Consider the following 17745-nt stretch of genomic DNA (forward strand, 5'->3'; position numbering starts at 1 on the left):
ATTGATGACCGCTAAATACCAGTGGGTCTTACTGATATTTATCGGTAGGAAGATCTAAAATAAAATATTACATAAGTAGGTATACACATGTTAAAAATATAATAAATGAGATGCATAGGTAGGGATTTAGTTCCTGACCATGTCATGCTTTAGATAAATATATGCCTGCTCTATGATATGGCGATATATTTTCACGTCTTTCTTCAGCATATTGGAGACGTATGTTTTATCCATATATACCTTACCGCCAGCTCTGTTAAGCAGATGATCACATGCACGCATGCAATATATGTAGGCATTTATCACCTACAATTAAACACGTAAAATACATTTAAATTAAAAATAGATACAAATTGTGTAAATAGCGATTTCTTGTTGACTTACATCATCAGGCAGAAATCCGTCATTACATGTAAGACACTTTAAATGGTCATTAGATAGCGATGCATCACCGATCTCCACAAAGTTGGTATTTTTAGGTGCAGACATTATTGATTCAATGACGGTAAAATCTTCCGCGGTGCAAACATAGTCTGGCAAGATATATAAGTGTGCCACATTAATTACGTAAAAAGTAATATAGCAAAAAGGAAAGAGCGGAACTAAGTACCTTTTGGGATAACGTTTGTGTTTTCTTTTTTTTGGTTTATTATGACGTGATTCCTTTGAATTTGTAAGAGTCGGTGAGTCTAGGGTCCCTTCCATCAAGGTAGCCTCGAGGCCTTTGGTGATGGCTTCTTTTAAAACATCGACATCCATTTTTATATTGCCCATGACCTGCAAAAACGAAATTAATTATAAAGATCTTTTTATCTAAGAAATGGGTTCAGAAAAATATAATCAAAATCACCTTGGTTGATTCGGTAAAACTCGTCTCTTCCACCAACATTGTATCTGAACCTATGTGTTTCAAAGCATCTGTAGTATCTGTCTCAGTTCCGTCCATGATCTAGAATAGTTAATACATATTGTAAGAGATGAATATTTACGAACTCAGAAAAAGCAAAACATAATTGATTTATGAGAATTTGTAGACAAGATCGCTTGTTAGAGAGGCGGGAGGCTGCATACTCCTCTCAGTCAACAGGGCAAACCGGCTAAGGAATTTATGCTAAGAAAAATTATGTCAAAAAAAATTTATGCTAAGAAAAAAGAAACAAGAGCCGGACAGGTCTGTCACTACTCTATTCTTCCACACGCCTCACGACCCACCCTATCTCTTCCCCAATTACATTCTGTACCAGCGCCGCCTCCTCACTCACGCCGCCATGGCCATGGCTCGCTGCCTCCTCTCCCAGACTCCCCACCTCCGGTCCTCGGCCCGCTCTCTCACAGCTGCCCACCCTCCGGCGCCGAGCCAACCCGCCTCCCTCCAGCGCTATAACGTCCACCCGCCCACCGGCGCACGGTTCCGGCTGCCGGCCGCCCCACCCGCCGGCGCCGAGCCACCCCTCCATCAGCCAGATCTCATGGCCGCCCCTCCCTCCGGCGCTGAGCCAACCCGCCATCGGGCGCAAGGTTCCGGCTGCAGGTCGCCCCGCCTCCGGCGCCGAGCCACATTGCCATTGGTCGCAAGCGGCCCCTACTCCGCCGTGTCTGCGGCAGCTGCGTTCGGGATCCCGCCGCGTGCCTGGACCCACCCGCTTCCCTGGATTTGCTCCTCCCCACCTCCCGCTAGGCAATGGCGGGCGTAGGCGTTCCTCCAAAAGAGCTGCTCCCGCACGTCTTACAGGAGGATGGGGACACGACACCACGTGTGTCCACCCCAACCTGGACCGGCTCACCGTGGTGCATCCCCACGGCTCTCTCCGTCCTGCCGCGGCTGCCATGGATATCCTTTTTGTTATCGACGTCGCCGACTTGATTGTGTGCGGTCGTGGTAATCGACGCTGGTGGAGAGGGGAAGAGGGAATACCTTGATGCCGGTGGGCGATTGCTAGCTGCTCGGAGGATTCGTCGCTTGGGAGAAAAGGTTCGTACGGAAAGAGAGCTATGTTTAGGCCTCGGGAGAAAAAATTGCAGGGTTGTTTGGATTTGTAATCGTATATAGCTAGGTTAGTTAGTTATTCCTGGAATCTGTTAGCAATTTTCGTGCGAATCAAATCGAAGTAAGTTGTTGTTTAAACGGAACTTGAGGACTCTAGGTGGGACATGCCTGTTCGGCTACACCTTAAAATTTCTACTATGATCCACATGTAGTATTTCATTTATTAGAATCGTCCTATGTTACATTTTCTTGGTTGAAGTCCTTCAGATTACGAAGCTAGAGATTTAGGCCCTTTCTTGTTTTTATTGAACTTTGGAACCTATTGCATCCTTTCTTTGTCACAACAAGTTTCTCACAGACAAAAAGTGAATCTGAAAAAACAATCCTCAATACCTTAGTTGATAGAAAAGAGGGTATTTACAAGCCTGACATCAAACCAGGTGACACAACAGCACACTGGAATTTTTCAGAAAATTATTGGATTTTCTCGCACAACAAGTTGAATGTTGTCCTCAATCTAATTTGCATGGTACTTGAGCACATATATCAAAAACTGCAGGAGCACTGAGAGTCCAAGCCAGCCATCATGTCTAGCGTCTTATGTTGTATCTTGTCTTTTCTGCAGAAGTGCGAAACATGCAGTCTGCTGCCCGTGAACATTCATCGAGAATTGTTCAGGAGAATGATTAGCTGAGAAAGCAGTTAGATGAGAAAGTTCAAGAGACTGATCAGATGAGAAAGCAGTTGGATGGGAGAGTTCAAGAGATTGTTCAGCTGAGAAAGCAGTTGGATGAGAAAGACCGTGAAATAGTTGCTCAAACTGAGATGGAAAGAAGAAAGCTGGAGAATGGGAGGAAACTGGTATGAATCTACCATCCCTTTGTTTGTATGTTACTCCTTATCATCTGCACGTAGAACTACATATATATATAAGCATAAGAGATAAATCGATGTCATATGAAGGCTATCAGCAAACCGACATTTGGCAGCTACCTCTCCATTCATTGCTTTCATAGTAGCACCTCTAGCTTCTTCTGTGATGTATTCAGTTAAGGAAAAGTTCTTTGATATCTTTGATATGTTGTCAATCATTATCTTTGACTGTGGTAAAAGAATTCTATAATATTCAGTATCCCAAGCGGAAATAAGTATTGGATAATTACCACTTAAATAGTTGTCTTGTTACGTGTGCGAGAGAATTGAAACTTGTTGGCTTTGGCCCCATGATCAGGTTAAATATACTTGACAAACACATAATTTTTTGGGTAATTTTCTCTACTCTTTTCTCCATGTTCAAGATATATTACAAGAATCCATATGACGATATCAATTGGATACAGATACAACTTTGTAGATACAATTGTCTTGGACTCTGATTCAACGGGTAGCCCAAAAATTGCATGGAGTTTCAAAGACTGACAAGTATTTTCTTTTTCCTTGTGTCCGATAAGCTGCCCTACTCTATCCGTATTCTTCTGGAGTCAGCTATCCGTAACTGTGACGATTTCCAAGTCACCAAGAATGATGTCGAGAAAATCATTGACTGGGAGAACACATCTCCAAACCTAGCTGAGATACCTTTCAAGCCGTCTCCACAGAATAGATACCAGTGTCAAATATTACGCCTAGAAATTGCTTTAGGAAAGGTACGGCCTTGTCTTCATCCTTTAAGTAGATCAATATGTGCTATTTACTTATGTAGTGTTAAATTTTAGAACGTAAGTATGAGAAAACAACTAAAACTTGCAATGTAGATCGATATGTGCTATTTACTACTTTTTAACTTTGTTTGTGACACATTTTTCTGGAATACAGGATAGCTCACAAATAAAGCGGGGCCGCTAAACATGGGGTTCAATATATGTACAACGTCTCAAAGTTGCAGGTAAACTATATACTAGCAATTATAATATTTATCACATTCTTGGAATATGCTTTTCTTATTCTTAGATAAAAAAGTATGCGGCATGAGCAAATCCCATTATTGATCTGAACAATCACCACACTCACTGGAATATGCTTTTCTTATCAGATAATAAAGCATGCGCCTTTTACATGAGAAAATCCCATTATTGATCTGAACAATCATTAAAACACTATTAAGGTCTTCCATAGACAAACAAATGCAATCACAACTCTTTAAGTATAGGTAAATATTCGTGTGTCATGCCACACCAAATTTCTTCCTGGCTTAGTGCAAGAGCATTTACCAGCACAGCTAGCATAGTCCATTTGCACACGCTCGATGTCCCCCATGAATTCAGTCACCATCTGAGCATGAAGTCTATGTTTCATGGATGGAGAAGCCGGATTGGCAGGTTTGGCAAGCCGTGGTATGGTAGCGACAGTAGAAGGCATAGAAGCCAGTGGTTTTGGGGTTGGGAGAGGCCAGTCCGAGAACATGAGGACCAACACATAAGGCAAGCCCTTTTTGCTGTACTCTAGCACGTAGCAGGCTGCAGAAGAAACAAAAGGTGTCAGTAGGCTACAATACTTGAAGGATAGCAGCAAAGAATTATTCATTTATTAGCAAAAGAAGCTCACAAGGCACTTCAAGCATCATAGCACAGAATTTAGCGATTTTGCTCACATCCCCAGTGAAGCTGAGATAAATGTAGGGGCGCCCAAGCCTCGCCATGGAGGCCATGGCGTCAACATATTGTTTGGCCCTAGATCTGCATGTGCCCGATGATCCTAAGAAGGGCAACATTCTGACGGATTCAGTTGGAACCTTTGGCTCCATCCGTGCCTGTCGACAATGGTAACACAAGTCAACGCAAACCATAACACAAATCTTTATAAACCTCGAAGTGGAATAAACACTGAAGATTGATGAGTAAATCATCCCAAGGTTATATGAAGGCAATACCTTCCTGACTTCGGGCGGCGCAGAGGCGACTCTACACGGAGGAGAGGGCGTCACCAGGCAGCAGAGAGAAGAATACAAGTGTCTAGCGAGGCACTCCAGTCGGGTGCAAGTTTTTATAGACAGTAGCGTAGGTGGCACTCTCGTAGGTTGTTAGGATTAGGCTTTATCTACATGGTACTCTGGTAGATTGTTAGGATTAACCTTATCTACGTGGTACTCTGGTAGGTTGTTAGGATTAATCGTTATCTATAAGCACTCCCTGTCTCTAATCTCTACTAAGGATCTATTTTCTCCCTCAACGTGCTGCTCATCATGATCGATTCTGCCCAAAGAGGATCCGTGAAAGTTGTTTTAAGAGGAACCTGGCTAGTGAAGACGACAGGCTTGGCGACGAAGGTCTTTTTACTCGATGGCGACTTTGGTCAGCGAGATGAAGAAGACGGCTGACAACGACTTTGGTCAACGCGATGAAGACGACGGCCAGCAGCAACCCTGGTTGTGGTCAACGTGACGAAGACGACAGTGCCATTTCAAATTTTGAAAAGCTATGTCTAATGGCGTGTTAGTTGAGAAATAGTAGGTGTTTGTTGTGCCATTTGAAATTTTGAAAGGCTACGCCTAATGGTGTGGAGTTGTTTGTTATCCACGGGCTGGTATTACTCCTCTTAGTAAGCGTGGATGGGTGTGTAACGTGACACGGGCTGGAGTTGTTTTGTTAGTTGCGTTTTCTTTGTTCCGCGCGCAGGTTTTTTTTTTTCCCAAGATTGCGTTGAGATAAATCATCTTGGTATGATAAAGATGGGGGGGGGGGGTGGTATTATTGTTGCGTTTTCTTTGTTCCGCGCGCAGGAACATCTTGGTAGGATAAAGACGTGAGGGGTATTATTGTCCATCCTGAAAATGTGACACCGGGCATTCACCATTTTGCTCTTAATAGTAGAGATTAGATGGAATTCTTTCAGTTGTATGAATTGATGCAGACCTGCACTTTAGTTCTCCCTTAGTAACTTAATTAGGGATAAGGGATACAATGAGATCAATTGTATAACTTAATCTTTTGAAGTGGCATGAAAAAAGTGTATAACCGGTTCTTAATCTAAGTAGTAAGTTTATCGGGGAGGTTTACATCTGTGTCATTTTGGAGTGAATAAATAAATGAGAACCTGCTTTGTATCTTCCTTAAGTGCATGAATTCATAAGATAAGAAATTGACTTACTGCTGGTATTTTTGCATCGTTTAATCTGATTCCTTATCTTACGTGATCTGTACAGAAAGAGTGGTCAAAAAAATTTATATTGGTTCCTTTTTTCATATTATGCTCATTTGCAAATTGTTGCAGTATTCACTTGAATTACTTTGTTTCAAATGTTAAATTTATTGCTATAACTCGTAGAAATTATCTTCTCTTTTCTTGCTTCTCTTCTTTGATCCTTGTGTCCATGCAGACCAGGAACTGGTGCTACCTTCTACGGGCATACTGCAAGGTACAAAGTACGATGCTTAAATCTTAATTTTTGTTTCATCTTCATTCTTGGAACCCTTGCTTTTTTGATTGTTGTTCTTTGGAGCATTTTCTATTTTGGTATGGGCCACTCTACGTTCGTGGGTTTCAGTAACTACATCTTATTTGAAAAACTATTTAGATAGCACCTCAGACATGTTTTTCAACGAGTCCAAAGTTCTGATGGTTTCAGGCATATGATTCAAAAAAAAAAAAATCTTCAGCAGGAATTAGTGGATACTTTGCACACAGGATATGCTTTAAAATTATATATGATCATTGGGTCATTGAGTAAGCATTCCTGTTCATTCTTGTTGTTAGCTTTCTGCTAAAGTTGCAATTTGTATGAACTGAATCAAACTTGCACAGATTGCCAAAACTAAACCTGAAAGATAGTCATGCATAAAGGGTGACTACATAGAGTGTATGTAGAAATGCACCACTGGTGCAAAATAAATACACATTACTGGAACCATTAGTACATTGTAAAAATCAAAACGGAGTGGGCAATTTCTAGATGTGACCAGGTCGTGTGCCAATGCTTATTCCTATGTACCTTATATGATGATAGTGGTCCTTGGCTTATAATTTACTGAAAAACTTTGCTTGTGCACTCATTGCATTTAGGCTGGTGCCAACGCGGGAGAGAGGAGGCGGTACCGCCCGGCGCGGGGCGGGAGAGAGGCGAGAGAGGGGCGAGACGAGAGTGGCGGGCGACGGCGGGGGCGCCCGGCGCTATCGCTCGCTCCCGCCCGGCTGCCGCCTGCGTTAGCGGCGAGAGAGAGGCGAGAGAGGGGCGGGAGAGAGGCGCCAGCGTTGGCGGTGCGGGGTGAGAGCGAGGCGGGAGAGAGGGCGGGCGAGAGCGGGCGGTAGGCGGGCGTTAGGCGGGTGATAGGCGGGCGAGAGCGGGCGAGAGGCGGGCGGCAGTGTGTAACGGCTAGCTGAGGTGGCGATTCGTCCACCTCAGCTAGCCGTTGGGGTTCAAAAAATCCTGAAAAAATGCCAAAACCCTCTATAAATACCCCCCAAATGGTTTCACTCATTCCACACCTCACTTCTCATCAGCTCCACTCTCCATTTCCACTCCTCTCAACGCCATGTCTTCGTCTAGCAGCAGTTCGAGCGAGGGAATGGAGGGTGATATGATCGAGCAGTTCCAGGAGGAGTATGAGGAGGAGATGCTCAACGAGGAGGTGGTGCCAAGACGTCGACGCCGCCGAGAGTTCATCAGGCGTGATCGTCTGGGTGCCCGCTGATGTTGAAGAGAGAGAAAAGCTGACGTGGAGGAGAGAGAAGTAAAGCTGGCACTATAGCCTGTGCATTGGCACCGTGGGGTGAGAGTGGGGTGAGAGTGAGGGAAAAAGCTGACGTGGCGGGTGAGAGTGTAGTGGTGCATTGGCACCAGCTAACAGAAAGATCGAGTGTATAAATTGTTCTATAAATCATGAAACAATACCACATTCTTTATTCATACTTCCCAAATTGTACAGAATACAGAAGAAACACAGAGTGAGCCATGTGATCATAAAACTGATACAAACACATAGAGAGGTCAGCACAGAGAATAAGAGAAACTACCTAATTTCTCAGTGAATAATTTAGACTCAGATTCATTTTTACGGTTCATATACATATTTATTTTAGGCATATGTACTATAGATCCTACCAAGTTCACAAAAATATTTGTTTATCCTGAAGTTACACTCATGGTTACAACTTTTCAAAACAACAAGTTCACAGAATTGTGGCTTATTATGAGGTTACAGATTCTATACCAACTGGTTGATTCCGATTAATATCATAGTATTGGTATAGCCTGAAGTTACACTAATAAATATTAAAAGTACCATGATCAGTTGATATTCAGATAATTTGCTTATATTTTAATTTGCTAGCTTGACTATACTGGTGCATATCTCAGCCAAGTGAATCGAAAGTATAAAACTGTGTGTGTGCTTCCAACTTTAGTCACTCCGCCCTGAAGTTGAGGCCCTTATTCTTGGCTAGATCTGGAAACTAAAGATGGTCTTTCGAAAAAGGCTTTATTCAGTTATATGATTCCAGGATTCAGGTACATGTAAAGGGAATTTCTAAAGCTATAATACTTACTTGGGCTGGTGCAACTGTTTACGTAATTTGTAATCTTCTTTTACTATATGGACAGTATTTCGACCTTTGTTACATCTCTGTGCACCAGATGGTTGGCTCTTCATCTTGAAGCTCTATGGTTGTCTGATGAATATTTGTAAGCTGCATCTTCTGTAGATGGGTAGTTAGTAAGACCCAACTATTAACAGTTGTGATTTAAACATTCTTTATATGATCCAGAAGAAGGAAATTTAAATGGGTAGTTAGTATACTTTTAAGACCCAACTGTTAATACGATATTATTCCATTGTTTTGTAGTGTGCATGTTTGGATTAAGATCTGGATCACTTCTCCTGCTTGAAAACTATAGGAGGTTGGTTCGAGCGTCAATGCCTGCCCTTTGATCCCACTGCCGCCCCTGGGTCAGCGAGTGGCAAGCTTGAGCACCCGACGTCTGGTTGGCTCTAGGGACCTGTAGCCACAGAGTGTGCTGAAGTCCCGCCCAACAGATGCTCGCGGCCCAGCATTCCCGCCGCGAACTTCCTGCTGATCAGCCATCCTTCCTAAGTTTTTTTTTTATTTTATATTTTGCAACTGGACAGTGCATCATTATGTTTGTTCTCAAACCAATTAGCCTATTCATGTGATGATCTCCAAGCCCATATCAGCATGACACCAAAGGTTCAGTTTCGTACAACTTCAAAGTTGTGGCCATTTTGCTGTGAGCTGTAGCACTTGAGCATTGGTCCTAAGAACTATTTGAGCAGTAATACAATATTGATTGTATGTAATTTTCTCCTATGATGTACCCTTATTTTTCTTGAAGCATAGATTGTATGTAATTTTGTTCAGTGGTGTACCATCATTTTTCTTAAAGAAATCGTAGGCTCGGTACACACCTTTGAAATTGAATCACAAGATCGGATATTGATTCAAGTATAGTCTTAAAAATATTACACCAATCACATTGTAAGGTCGGCGCGGCCGCACGCCGCGCCCATCCATTGCTTATATTTAACTATTAGTTCACCATGTAGGTTCCTCCAAAATACAATGTAGTGTTTTGTTGTAAGTAAGACCTGGGCATGCCCTCTCGGACCTGTTGTGTTCTTTTATGTTATGGGTATGGATGCAACAGATTTGTTGGTTCCACGAAAAACCTTAGTTATTTGAACAGGTGAGTATATGTCAGAGCAATGTGGTCTATAAACCAGACCATATGTTAGTTCTGGTCGTTAATGGACTGATCGGGTTAGTTTTATCAATTGCAGTGTTGTGCTAAACTCCTGTTAGTTTTGTCAATTGCAGTGTTGTGCTAAACTCATGATAGTTTTATCAATTGCAGTGTTATGCTAAACTCCTATCTAATGACAGTGTAATGTGTTGCAAACTGGCTAGCACCGTACCCATGCATGGTGATTACTGCCGTTGGAAAGTATTGCAAAGTCTACTGTGTCGTTTCTGTTTCTGTTAAGGATACCTCATCCACAGTGAATCAAGTAAACTATATATTTGCACAGTCGACTGTTTTGTATTAAGGACATGCATCTACCGTGAATCCTATAACTAAACTCCATTTTCCTGCAATAGTGTACACGTTTTGCATCCTGCCAAGTTTCAATAGTGTTTGCATGTACACCAAATGCTTCTTTTCCACTAACTGTTGTTCACCCAGAGAATTTGGATGATCAAATCTCCATGGTTCACCCATAAAATATATATGATCTGATTAGCATAGCTTATGAAAATAACCATAAGCAGCAACACAAAAGTACAAAGCTAAAACATTTACCGCCATCAAATACATCGCACCAGTCACGCCGTGCGACAACGTCATGCAGGCGGCGAGGCGAAGCTCGCTTATCGTCTAGTTGTCAAAGACGTTTGTATTATTTCAAGAAGAGAGAGAGATATCAAGCACAAGACTTCAATGTCCACCTTACACAAACTTATAGCTTTGATTTTGCCAAACATCCATCTCTAAACAGGACAAAAGATGTATTATGTTTTTATACAAAAAAAGCATTTACAACCTTCTGAATAGCAGCCGGTGATAGGACTGACAACGCAGTTTGGGCACGGTGTACGCTTAAACTGTGCCTCGCACGCCGAGGCACACTTTTCCGAAGTACACTCATCCAGTGGAATATAATAAATATTGCATTCACCTGTTGCATCTGCAAAATTAAAATCTCGCACCATGAAAAAAGTATACTATGGAAAAATATCACAACACACAACATAGCTATAGATTTGCCAAAATACAAAATGTGCACACATGAGGAACAAATAGGTGGGTACCAGATGAAGGTATGATGAAAGCGGCAACTAGAAGGAGCATCAAAATTGTGAACCTCCTCGCCATCTTAGTTAGATCTGGTGTTGATCAACAAGAAATTTTGTAATGGTTGGTTATCTTACCTATGGATGGTGGAAGAGATCAGCCTTTATAGGGCATGTGACATAAATGCTCATTATTACTCTAATATTTTATAAGATATCAGAAAAATTAATGACATCAATCGAAAATATTGCCCTAATCAATGAAAATAATATTCTAAGAATCGAGTAGAAGATTTTTATTTATTATTCCAGCTAACCAATGCTAGTAAATTTAATTTAATATCCCAAGATAATTAGATGACAATGGAAACCCAAAAACTTTACAAATAATAATTAGCTCGAGATTATTGAGACATTCAACCATAAGCATGGCATATTAAAGGACTCACAATTGATCAACTGATTGACACATGACCTAGTCTTACAAGTATGAATCTCCCTCTCTCTCTAAGCACACGTGGGGTGTGATGGATGAGTGGATGATCTAGAGGCGGCATATCTTCACGAGAGTCAATGATGATCTTCTCCTTCTTCAGATCTGATCTCCTCTGTTCCGGTGCGAATGGTGCGAATGTTGTTGTTTCCTTTATGAAAGAGGCTTGTATTGATATGAGGAAGGTGGCGACGTACGTGCAATACGAGCAGGTGGTACGGTCGGTCCCACCCATACGGATGCCCACTAAACACCCTGCTGCGTCAGGATCAATTTGCCTTCAATAGGAAATCTTCATATTTTGTTGCAATCAGCTCATAAATGCCCTAAGATCCTCCATAAGTGATGGTTTCCTGAAATACATAATTCAAAATAAGGTTTTGTCTGGATTGCGATATTAACATTAGTTGAAACACAAAATCCAATGAAAACCCAATGAAACCATGTGATAGGTAGTGAAGAATCCCCAGTAAAAAGCATCAATATTTGGTGCTATCACTCCCCTATAATTCATCATGGGAGAGCTTTTTCTACGGCTCATCTTCAGGAACCCATTATCACCATTTGGGTGGCAAGCCCGTCTTGTTTAAAGCCCTAGGGCTTTCTTTTTTTCAGTTTAAAGCCCTAGGGCTTTCTTTTGTGTAAAAATGAACCAAAATAGGGCTAAGTTAAATGAACTTTAGTTTAAATTTAATTTTTTTTGTTTTTTCCTTTTTTATTTATTTTTGTTATTACTCACATTTGGGATGCGTCCGCGCGTTGGGGGCAGTGCGCGACCCAAACGGACCAACGGCCAGGTCCGCCTGTCCGCGTGTTCGCGCGGCTACCCAAACGACCCCATCCGGACCGGCCAACGCGTCCAATTTGGGTTGCCGCGTTGGAGATGCCCTAAGAGTATCTCCACCGGCGGCCCCCAAATAGTCACCGGCAGGGGCGCCGGCACTGCTGTATGGGACGCCGGCAGTGCATCCTCCATTTGGGGATGTTGTTCCCACACTGGCGCCTCCCAAACGGCGGCCCCCAATTTTTTCTTTTTACAATATTTTGAAACAACATATCAATCACATTTTATTCATACAATCACACAAATATAATTCAATTATTCATACAATCAATCAAACAAATAGTACTTAAATTATTCATACAATCAATCAAACAAATAGTACTTAGATTATTCATACAACCCAATAAACAAATAGTACTTAAATTATTCATACATGCAAACAAATAGAAATAAAATCATGCATTGTTGGCGGCTCCTCTCCTCGCCCACAAATGCGTAGCTAGATCCGCCTTCAGTTGTGTATGGACATCTGCATCTCGAATTTCATTGTGCATATGAAGAAAAACAGTAAATTCTTGGGGTACATGCTCTACCTCAGCGAGTGGCCCTTGATAATCAAATGGTTGATCATCCTGCACAGGTGCCTCGCGCTCGCTCTCAATGATCATGTTGTGCATGATCACACAAGCGTTCATCACCTCCCACATCTGAGCCTTAGACCAAGTGAGAGCAGGGTACCTGAGAATGGCGAAATGCTGCTGAAGCACCCCAAAAGCACGCTCAACATCCTTGCGTGCTGCTTTCCGGGATGTTGCAAAATAGGCTTCCATCTCGTTTGATGGAGAGGGAATTGTTTTCACAAATGTAGCATACGTCCGGTAGATATCATCAGCTAGATAGTACCCCTTGTTGTATGCGTGACCGTTTACCTCAAAGTTCACGGCAGGAGCTTGTCTCTCAGCTAGCCTGGCAAACACCGGAGAGCGCTGCAGCACGTTGATAATCATTATTTGTTCCTGCCATGTCGAAAAATGCATGCCAAATCCAATGTTCATGGTCTGCCACCGCCTCAAGAATGACACTGCACTCACCAGTATGCCCTTTGTAGATCCCCTGCCAAGCAAACGAGTAATTCTTCCAGCCCCAATGCATACAGTCAATGCTTCCGAGCATCCCAGGAAACCCTCTTGCTGCATTCTTTTGCAGGATCCGAGCTGTATCATGTTCTCTTGGTGCTCTCAAATAGTCTTTAGCAAACACCCGCTATGACAGCTCGACAGAACCTGTAGAGAGTCTCTGTACATGTCGACTATGCCATCCGTAGGTAGTCATTGGCTATATCTGAAGGAGCTCCGTATGCAAGACATCGCATTGCAGCAGTGCACTTCTAAATTGAGGTGAAGCCCCACAAACCTGTGCAATCTTGCCTGGCCATGAAGTACTTGTTCGTACTCCCTGACGCCGTGGACAATCTTCAAGAACAACTCCTTGTTCATCCTAAACCGGCACCGAAATTCCTTTTGGCGAATGAGTCGCGTCATCGTTGAAGTAGTCGGCGTCAAGCAGCATTGCGCCGGCTTGACGATGCCGGTTGATGTTCCTCCTCTTGCCTGGCTTTGAGCCGCCGCGCTGAGGCACGACGAAGAACTGGCGAACGCGCAACATGTTCGTCAGAATCAGCTGCTGCTGTTGCCGCCGAACAGCCTGAGCGTTCTGCTCCTCCGTAAACAGCTGCACCATCATCTCGTCGTCGCTGTCCATCGCGGCAATCAGACGAACACCTTGCGGTCGGAGCGATACTATCGCGGTGGCAGCGAGCTCTGTTCCGGGCGAAACAGCGGCCGCCGGTCGAGGGGATGGCGGCCGTGTCGATGGACGGCGGTTACTAGACAGACGGCGGTGTCTACTGCAAGCAGGGACGGCGACAGTGGCGATCTAGAGGGGTGGGAGTTGGCTCGGGCATGGGTAGAAGGTGGGAAATCGATGTGTCTGGCTGCTAGGTGGAGCCCACGCTCGTTTTCAGACGTGCCGCGAGGCGCCGACGCACCCGATTCGCGTCCTTGGCGAAGCCGGCACGGGGTTACCGACGATTCTATTGGCTCGAAAATTGACCAGCACCGAAGGGCGCACCGATGCGAACCCATTTTCGCTGCCGACACCTAAAACATTATCGGGGGCGCTACGAGGGGCATCGGTGGAGATGCTCTAAGAGCACCTACACACGCCTTGGGCAAAAACGATTACTCCTGAATCTGCTACTTGTCTCCGGCCACAATCACCACACACTTCCAGCGTTCTCCACTTGTCGCGGGAACCCACTGGAGGCGATTCCACCAGCCAGACTCCACCCGGCCACCAGCCCAAAGCCAAAACGGTGCGAGAAACATGCGACCGACCGAGAGAAGCCGGCACCGCTCTAGATTTGTCGCGCGTGCACCCGAACCCTCCACCAGCTTCCCCGTTCCGCCCGGCCCCAGCCCGCCGCTGATCCTGCGGCCAACACCTCATCTCCCGCGCGAACCTTCCCGAACTCCACCGCTCCCGTGCCAGTATATAAGGACTCTGCCCTGGCCGCCCCTTCCCATCAACTCAGGCAGCAAACCCAAAGCATATCCACATTCACCGACCGAACAACTCGATCGATCACAAAAGCATCTCGAATCCGCGTGTAATTTTGTGTTCCGTTTGATCGGAAGAGAAGAGGACGAGATGGCAAGCAAGGGCGGCAACAAGGGGGAGGGGCCGGCAATCGGCATCGACCTCGGCACCACCTACTCCTGCGTCGGCGTCTGGCAGCATGACCGGGTGGAGATCGTCGCCAACGACCAGGGCAACCGCACCACGCCGTCGTACGTCGCCTTCACCGACACCGAGAGGCTCATCGGCGACGCGGCCAAGAACCAGGTCGCCATGAACCCCACCAACACCGTCTTTGGTAAGTCCTGCCTCCCCCGTGTCTTTCAGAATTCGACGAGAATGCTAAGTCACTCTGCTTTTTGCTCTGTTTTTTCTGCTGAAAAAGCACTTGCTGACTACTGTGTTCTGTCATGCAGATGCCAAGCGGCTCATCGGGCGGCGCTTCTCGGACCCGTCCGTGCAGTCGGACATGAAGCTGTGGCCGTTCAAGGTGATCCCGGGCGCAGCCGACAAGCCCATGATCGTGGTCACCTACAAGGGCGAGGAGAAGACCTTCTCCGCGGAGGAGATCTCCTCCATGGTGCTCGTCAAGATGCGGGAGATCGCGGAGGCTTTCCTCGGCGCGTCCATCAACAACGCCGTCGTCACCGTCCCGGCCTACTTCAACGACTCCCAGCGCCAGGCCACCAAGGACGCCGGCGTCATCGCGGGGCTCAACGTCCTGCGCATCATCAACGAGCCCACGGCCGCCGCCATCGCCTATGGCCTCGACAAGAAGTCCACCAGCACCGGGGAGAAGAACGTGCTCATCTTCGACCTCGGCGGCGGCACCTTCGACGTGTCCATCCTCACCATCGAGGAGGGCATCTTCGAGGTCAAGTCCACCGCCGGTGACACCCACCTGGGCGGCGAGGACTTCGACAACCGCATGGTGAACCACTTCGTGCAGGAGTTCAGGAGGAAGAACAAGAAGGACATCAGCGGCAACCCGAGGGCGCTGCGGCGGCTCAGGACGGCCTGCGAGCGGGCGAAGAGGACGCTGTCCTCCACCGCCCAGACCACCATTGAGATCGACTCGCTGTACGAGGGCATCGACTTCTACGCCACCATCACCCGCGCCCGCTTCGAGGAGCTCAACATGGACCTCTTCCGCAAGTGCATGGATCCCGTGGAGAAGTGCCTCCGCGACGCCAAGATGGACAAGAACCAAATCCACGACATCGTGCTCGTCGGAGGCTCCACCCGGATCCCCAAGGTGCAGCAGCTGCTCCAGGACTTCTTTAACGGGAAGGAGCTCTGCAAGAGCATCAACCCCGACGAGGCCGTCGCGTACGGCGCCGCTGTCCAGGCCGCCATCCTCAGCGGCGAGGGCAATCAGAAGGTGCAGGACCTGCTCCTGCTCGACGTCACGCCACTGTCGCTCGGGCTGGAGACGGCGGGGGGTGTGATGACCACTCTGATCCCGAGGAACACCACCATCCCCACCAAGAAGGAGCAGGTCTTCTCCACCTACTCGGACAACCAGCCGGGCGTTCTGATCCAGGTGTACGAGGGCGAGAGGACGAGGACCAAGGACAACAACCTGCTGGGCAAGTTCGAGCTGTCCGGCATCCCGCCGGCGCCCCGGGGCGTGCCCCAGATCACCGTGACCTTCGACATCGACGCGAACGGCATCCTCAACGTATCGGCGGAGGACAAGACGACGGGGCAGAAGAACAAGATCACCATCACCAACGACAAGGGGCGGCTGAGCAAGGAGGAGATCGAGCGGATGGTGCAGGAGGCGGAGAAGTACAAGTCGGAGGACGAGCAGGTGCGGCAGAAGGTGGAGGCACGCAACGCGCTGGAGAACTACGCCTACAACATGCGCAACACCGTCAAGGATGAGAAGATCGCCTCCAAGCTCCCCGCCGAGGACAAGAAGAAGATCGAAGACGCCATCGAGGACGCCATCAAGTGGCTCGACGGCAACCAGCTCGCAGAGGCTGAGGAGTTCGAAGACAAGATGAAGGAGCTGGAGACCATCTGCAACCCCATCATCTCCAAGATGTACCAGGGCGCTGGCGGGGCGGCCGGCATGGACGAGGACATGCCCAGCGCCGGCGCGGGCACTGGCGGTGGAAGCGGTGCAGGGCCCAAGATTGAGGAGGTGGACTAAGCGAGTCGTGACAAGTCTTGTACCGGAGATGGTTGTGCCGCGCCCAGTGTTCTGCTGTGTGTTTATGTTGTTCTGTACTTCTGTCGAATAATGCGAGTGCTTGAAGGAGGTGGGTGGCCTTCCGAGTGTGGAGGCTAATTCGAGTTCAGCGAGTGTTTAGTGAGTGATGTGTACTAGGTTAGTAGAGGGAATAATGATCTGTACAAGTAGGGACATCGTCCATATAGCGGTACTTGTCTCCCCTCGAGTTTAGGAGGAGCTGGAATATGTATTACAGTTCTTGGCTGATGGTATCGATGTGCTCTCTGTCTTTCCCACAATCTCACTTGTGCCCATCAGAAACAGGAACGTCAGAGATGTAGGTGTCGTAGTGGCTTATTTTCAGAATTCCACACTTCCAAGTCTAACTGAAACTGAAGAGTACAAAGCAGAGTTGCCTTGGGCCTATGATGCAGCAAATTTGACAATCCAGGTACTCCGTAGTCCGGTACAACTACATCGAAGCGTCGACCACCGCAAGAAACAACAAGGATCGACTATCCCCGGCGGCGACGCCATGTCTGGATGAAATGGTTATCCTCGGCGGCGACGCCAACTGAACTTCGCTGAGGAAATATTTCGTTCAGTCCCTAATATTGTATCTGCTGACAGCACTTCCGGTACGCGTCCATGACCTTGCAAAATACTTAGTACACAGGCATTTCCGGGACTGGATAGATGTCTACGTAGTAGTTGCCGTTGATTCTGTGCTGGAACTGAATACTGTTTCAACGGGAGGCAGATACTTGTTTTCTGCACTGAGCAAAACACATGTGTCGTAAACGAAACAAAGATTTAATCACTTCCAAACAAAAGATTGTGTTTCAGCTACAATACTGCTGAAGTGTTCCTGTTCCAATTGGGTTTAATGCTGAACACTTCAACGAGGTCAAGCTAACTAGTCT

General features: G+C 46.2%; 2 protein-coding genes across 14 annotated transcripts; both read left to right on the forward strand.

Moving 5' to 3' along the window:
- The first annotated feature begins 1173 nt into the window (after positions 1–1173).
- Positions 1174–9297, forward strand: LOC139830675 (uncharacterized). 13 transcript variants are annotated; one of them, XM_071819285.1, is made up of 8 exons: positions 1175–1972; positions 2613–2848; positions 3439–3633; positions 3803–3872; positions 6303–6348; positions 8366–8429; positions 8523–8603; positions 8765–9297. In XM_071819285.1, exons 4-8 carry the CDS (start codon positions 3849–3851, stop codon positions 8805–8807), a joined length of 258 nt encoding a protein of 85 aa, XP_071675386.1. In that variant the 5' UTR covers positions 1175–1972; positions 2613–2848; positions 3439–3633; positions 3803–3848; the 3' UTR covers positions 8808–9297. The 13 variants fall into 13 exon arrangements, 5 of the variants coding, with proteins under 5 accessions (XP_071675387.1, XP_071675386.1, XP_071675383.1 ...); XM_071819286.1 differs by lacking the exon at positions 3439–3633 and having other exon boundaries at positions 1174–1972; XR_011743749.1 differs by having other exon boundaries at positions 1177–1972; positions 6303–6341; positions 8523–9297.
- A 5275-nt stretch (positions 9298–14572) lies between these two features.
- LOC127295980 (heat shock cognate 70 kDa protein) lies at positions 14573–17121 on the forward strand. Its single transcript, XM_051326007.2, has 2 exons — positions 14573–14941; positions 15060–17121. Exons 1-2 carry the CDS (start codon positions 14716–14718, stop codon positions 16799–16801), a joined length of 1968 nt encoding a protein of 655 aa, XP_051181967.1. The 5' UTR covers positions 14573–14715; the 3' UTR covers positions 16802–17121.
- The last annotated feature ends 624 nt before the right edge of the window (positions 17122–17745 follow it).

The sequence above is a fragment of the Lolium perenne genome, chromosome 4 (assembly GCF_019359855.2).
Source record: "Lolium perenne isolate Kyuss_39 chromosome 4, Kyuss_2.0, whole genome shotgun sequence".
NCBI lineage: Eukaryota > Viridiplantae > Streptophyta > Magnoliopsida > Poales > Poaceae > Lolium > Lolium perenne.

Bases quoted from the DNA above. Each gene is read 5' to 3' on its own strand.
- LOC139830675 (XM_071819282.1), top strand. From the start codon at position 2,720: ATGAGAAAGCAGTTGGATGGGAGAGTTCAAGAGATTGTTCAGCTGAGA. The intron at 2,849-3,438 runs GTATGAATCTAC...GTGTCCGATAAG, and splicing joins TGGAGAATGGGAGGAAACTG to CTGCCCTACTCTATCCGTAT. The intron at 3,634-3,802 runs GTACGGCCTTGT...TCTGGAATACAG, and splicing joins TAGAAATTGCTTTAGGAAAG to GATAGCTCACAAATAAAGCG.
- LOC127295980 (XM_051326007.2), top strand. From the start codon at position 14,716: ATGGCAAGCAAGGGCGGCAACAAGGGGGAGGGGCCGGCAATCGGCATC. The intron at 14,942-15,059 runs GTAAGTCCTGCC...TCTGTCATGCAG, and splicing joins CCCCACCAACACCGTCTTTG to ATGCCAAGCGGCTCATCGGG.